Genomic DNA, 5,600 nt, shown 5'->3' on the forward strand with positions numbered 1-5,600 from the left:
GCAGGTCATCTCAAGAACTAGTAATTCTGCCTTGCGTATTTTATATGAGTATTGCCTTGCAATTTTGAGACCTGATGAGAGCACCAAGAAATCTGTGCCTCTGTAGAGGCAGAAATTCTACAGAGAGGAAGCATCTTCCTCTGGTGTTGTACCTTCATTAGCTAGAGTTACAGTCATTAGCTGAGATAAATTAATGCAGTTGCCTTGAAGCAGAGCTGAGCAGACGGAGGCTTGGGCTGACATCTTATCCCAGGCTGTGCTGAGAAGCAACGTTTTTGAAAGTAGTTTTTGAAACTTTGCTCATGTGTTATTCCCAGCTTTTGGATTGCATGCCCAGACAAATCTGATTTATACTTGCAAATCAGGCAGCGAGGTAGCTAATCTCCCACTTGCTGCCCTGCAAAGGCAGCCAGCCTGCTTGCTTCCAAGGTCCTACTGTGGAGTGGGAATGCAAATCAAGATGAGAAAGCATGTGCTGTGCTCAGTCTCCTTCCAAAACTTGCCCCATAAACATGGAGGAGTCTTTCAAAGGGGTGAAAGACCAGTGAGCACCTTTCATTTCCCAGGGCTATGGCATGGGGACAGGGCTCTGCTTGTCACCCACTACTCCTCACACCAGTGGCAGCATTAAAATATAGTGACTTTTATCAAGGGTATCTATGCAGAGTCCACCTGCAAAAGCTCATGGAAACAAAAAGTGATTCAGAGACTTTGTCATTCTGGGTTGCACCTGAGACCTTTGGATAGCAGAGCATATGGACTTCCTTTGCTTTTGATAGCTGGAACCGGAGGTTGCTGAGCTGCATGCAAAAGATGTGTGCATTGATGTTAAAACATATTCTGTGTTTAGCCAAAATAGCAATTTTGGTTCTGTTCAGCGCTGTAAAAACATTTCCTTTTTCTTGGTGTCTTATCTGTCAGATACATGACATGGTTAGGAATCTGTTATTTTAAATGGCAGCCTCTCTCTCTTAACCTTAATACCACAAGCAAATTATGAGTGTAAAAGAATTTTTTATGACCTTGAATCTCCAAGTATGTATGTCTTGATAAACTTTGCATTTCTGGTGTATTTGTCTTATACCTACAGTGTGAATAGATCTTCCTATTCAGATGCCAGCTTGAAAAAAATAATATTTGGGCTTATTGCAAATCTTAAGGCACTGTATATATTTTCTCCCCTTAATCATCAAATTCTTACAGCAAGATCTTTGTTTCCAAGACTTGGCTACTATTAAATTTAATAACTTCCCCTGCAGCCTTAAACCAAGGGCAGCTTCAAAATGAGGGTGGCTGTTATTAAATGCAAATACTTTACCCCCACAGCTTTCAAGGTAAAGGTGAAATCAGAACATGGGGACACCTCCACATATAAAGCAGACAGAAGGGAGCACTGCTGACTGGCAGACCCTCCCCCACTCAAGATGTGCTGATCTGTAGCCCTTCAGCACTACTTGAAAAGATGGTGCAAGTGTGTTTGATGGGGAAAATGGAAAATGAACAAATATTGATGGCTGCTCCTCTTCTCTGAGAGACCAAAGTTTTCTGCAATGCAGATGTCCCAGTGTTTGGGAGTCACTGGGTTCAGACTGGCAGGACAGAATCAGGCCTCCCTAATAAATGAGATACTAAGCCAGGACGACATGGTGTGCTTGACTCTCCCTGGCTGAAATCCATATCCTAAACTGCTACACTCCAGGTACAGTGAGCAAGAATTCGCTTGTTTCCTTCCCTAAAAGGAAGGAAATCTTGGAATCCCCTTGAAATGCACCAAATACATGAGCAGCTTTTACAGCAATCCTCAGAGGTGAGCAGGGATGCATGGAGAGGCACAGGGCGATTTCCAAATAGCTTATTATTCTCACGAGATGTTTGCAGAGGAATCTCTCTGTGAGCTGCTGAAAATCAACACATTTCCAAATATCAAAGGTGAGGCAAATGCAAATACTGCTTGTGAGGGAGCACAAGACAGTGAGTGCTGAGATCCCATCAGCAGATTAATCACATGCCAGACCTAGAAGCAACTTCAATATCGCAAATAAAACCACGTAGTGAGCTCTGCCCAGGAACCAGAACTTGCCACTGGAAAACTGTTTTTTAACAGGCTCAGAGAGATAAGACACTGAGATTGCTGTTTAAATGGAGAAAAGGGAAGCGGGGAGGGACAGCATATGATGAGGTCAGAGTATGGCAGCTCATCTTCCTTCAGGTTCCTCATACAAGGAGGAAACATTTCAGCAATATTTACTGGAAATAGTTTTGCTCTGTGACAAAAAGCAAATAAATAACGTGTCAAGCTCCTCATGGAAAAGGTTTCTCATAATTATTAGAGGTGAAACCGGAAGAGTTTGCAGGCTTGGACCCAGGGGATCCCTTTTGAAGGCAGTGGTGGCTCAGGCACAAGCTTGTGCAGGGAACAGGAACCGTGGTGTGTCACGGCATGGGCTGCTGGGGCTGACTGGGTGTCACGCTACTGCAGGAGGTGCCGTGAGGAGGGCCACAGTGAATGATCTGTCAAATATTAGCAGGAGATCTCAAAATTTTCCTCTGCAGTCCTTATTTTTCAGTGTGCCAGAGGACGGGCATGTTGCTTTGCCATACTGCAGCTCATGCTTCCTGCAAACGCAGAGGTGGGGTGGGGGCAGAAATTCTACCTGAGAATCACCGTTGTCTCCCTGAAGAGCAAAGCCCCTCTCCCTTGGGTGGTGGTTTCCCTTTCTCACAGTCTACCTACGGTAGACTCAGGAAGGGGCTTCTGCTGAAAACAGTTCTCACACCCCCTTTTTTAACAGGATCTAGGGCTCAGTCAGGCAAGTGTGAAATGAAAGAAGCAGCTGTCAAGTCTGAGGAAGGCAGAGAGGACTGCACTGGTCTCCTGCTTTTTCCACCCAGGGAGTCAACTGCAGTGGTGATAGGGTCACCTTTGGGATTGACTAAAATTCTCCTGGCCTGTGTGTGTGTGCATGTGTGTGTGTGTGGTCCTCCTCCCATCATGACCCTTGGGCTATGCAAGGGATCCCGGGGTGCTTACTGTGCCCCAGGAAAGGTTTTCTTGTAGGATGATGCTTGGAAGCCTCAGTGGCCACCAATGTGAGAGCAAGGCCTGGGCTGGGGAGCAAGGCCCTGAGAGAACAGTCAGGGCAGATAATTCTGAACTCAACCACAAAGTTGAACAAAGAATCAAGCCCCCAAAGGAGCAGAGAATGACCGAAGTTGCTCAACTTTCTGTCATTATTGTAATTTTGCATCCCCAGCCTTGTCGCTGAATAGCTGGTTTGGGGGTTTGTTTGTTGTTGGGTTTGGGTTGTTTGTTGTTTTGTTCAGAGGCAGACTTTAATTGACATTTGAAGATCTGAGAAGTGATACTGAAGATTTAGATGAGTCCCGTGTGATCAAAGCCCTGGAGGAGACTTTTAGCTCCTACTTTGTTTAAAATAGGTACACTCCCTGCAGCCAGAAGCTGCAGAGAGGAGGGGAAACACTGTGGGATAACGGCTCCTGGTGGGAATGTGGGACAGGAGAGATGAACAACCTGGGAATGCTGGGGTTTTGTGGCACGCCGGGAAGGTGGATTCTGGGGAGGAGGGTTCTTAGGGTAAGCAACAGTCCATGGGCTATTGACTGAACCACAAGACTCTCAAGGGAGACCTTAGCTCTAATTCTGCCAGGTGATGAGGAGGAACCCGAGTCACACCGCCTGGGGAGCACTTTCAAAAGGCTGATTTTCTTGCCAGAGCGAGGGCTCGCATTCCTCACTGCCAGGGTGGGTGGTGTTGCCAAGGGTGGCAGAGATATCCGAGCTGCCCAGCCCACCATGAGGGATGACTCCCTTCCTGCTTGGATGCCAAGCTCAATTGAATGCTGCAAGGCAAGCAATAAAAAGCCTGGCGTGGCAGCTCCCGCCCAGCCCAGCAGCTCCCCAGGCAGCTGTAAGGGCTGACTTGGAGGTGTAAAGGTGATGGGGTGAGAATGTAAAGGCAATCACAGGGCAGAAACAATTGTTCTTCTTCTCCCTTTCTTTATGTAAGTAGGGGAGAAGCTTGAGAGAGGCACAAAAGACACACCGGGGTCTAATTTCTAAGGGAGGATGAATGCCAGGTTTTGAAAAGCTGCTCCTTGTGTTTAGTTTCCTTCTGTCTTTCTCAGTTAATAATCACTGCTGTTTTGTGTTGCTTGTGTCAGTATTTTCCTTCGTTATTAAGAGTCTGCAAAATACTGTGAGCCCTGAAAGTTCTGAGAATAAGGAAAAACAGCCCAGAAAATCGGTATTAAAAAGTATCCCATCTGGAACAAGTGTTCTCAGCCTTTCTCTTCTCTTTGCTTACCCGTGTCAACGAAGCCCAGTTTGGGGGGCTGAAGGTGGGGCATGGTGCATGGTTTCTGCCCTTCCCTTGCAACGCTTGGATGGGGATTTGCTTTGTGAGAGAATGCTCAAGCCCGTGGTTTGCTAGCAATTTCCTAGGTTTGCCAATGCTGGACCCTGATGAAAAGCACCATGTGCTGTGACACAGCTGCTCAGGTACAGCCCTGTCTCCCCAGCCAGGGAGGTGAGCAAGCAGAGATTTCCAGCCTCTCTTTTTAATCTGTCTGTGCCCACACAGTTTCTTATTTCATGGTGAGGAGCGAATGTGCTGGGAAGATCCTGAGATGCTTATTAGGTAGCATGAAAAATTTAAACTAGACTTCCATGGACCCATTAAATCCCATGCTACTTCTTCCCCAGCTCCCTGTGAATATCTGTACTTAACCAGTAACCCCCAATCCTTCACTGAACACTTTCCAAATTATTCCAGCTTTGTTGACCTGAGTGTCTTTAATATTCTTAAAATATAGCAAATTAAAAGGTATCTTGCTCTGTTTTCAAGTATTTGTTATTAGTTTCCCCTCTATGGGCTACAGTTTCTTCCTTAGCTGTCTGAAAAATACCAGAAAACTATTCCTGCATTTCAGGTGCATTTTCATTTCTTTTAATGTGATCTTAAAAATAGCCCCACTAACAACTTTTCTGATTGTATGTAACAATATGACAAGAACAAGGAATTAAAAAAAAAAGAAATAGGGTACCTTTACTGTGAATTGCACACATGTCTTCTCATCAGGTTGGTATGAAATACAAAGCATAACAAATCCCACTAAGGACACCACACAGACCTGCAAGGGAAGAGATTTAAAATGTGTCAAAGTTAAAAAAAAAACAAACCCAAAAAATAGTATTTTTATAAGCCATAACACCCTTCTGTGTTAACAGGACAGTAACTCCAGGAGCACTGTGTATGTAAGTTGTTTGAGTAGGGGCTAAAGCCATGCATGTAAGAGCCTCATATGTGTGGATGCACTTCTGAGGAGGGAAGAGATTTGACTGTCATTTTACAGACACAGAAGCACAAAAAACTTAGTCAGAAGGACTTTTTTAATCAGACCGACAAAGACAGAGGACAAGTTTTGGCATGAACTCTAGAAGATGAGGAACATCATGTAGTAAAAAAAAAAGAAATAGGGTACCTTTACTGTGAATTGCACACATGTCTTCTCATCAGGTTGGTATGAAATACAAAGCATAACAAATCCCACTAAGGACACCACACAGACCTGCAAGGGAA

General features: G+C 45.0%; 1 protein-coding gene across 1 annotated transcript in view; it reads right to left on the reverse strand.

Annotated features, from left to right (window-relative positions):
• Positions 1–5,121, reverse strand: part of SSPN (sarcospan) — a 5,725-nt gene extending 604 nt beyond the window's left edge. The window contains exon 1 of the mRNA XM_009995415.1: positions 5,065–5,121. Coding sequence (XP_009993717.1) covers positions 5,065–5,121 — 57 coding nt within the window. The remainder of the gene's footprint in view (positions 1–5,064) is intronic.
• Between the last annotated feature and the right edge of the window lie 479 nt (positions 5,122–5,600).

Source organism: Chaetura pelagica, unplaced genomic scaffold (assembly GCF_000747805.2).
Source record: "Chaetura pelagica isolate M959 unplaced genomic scaffold, ChaPel_1.0 scaffold4, whole genome shotgun sequence".
NCBI classification, from domain to species: domain Eukaryota; kingdom Metazoa; phylum Chordata; class Aves; order Apodiformes; family Apodidae; genus Chaetura; species Chaetura pelagica.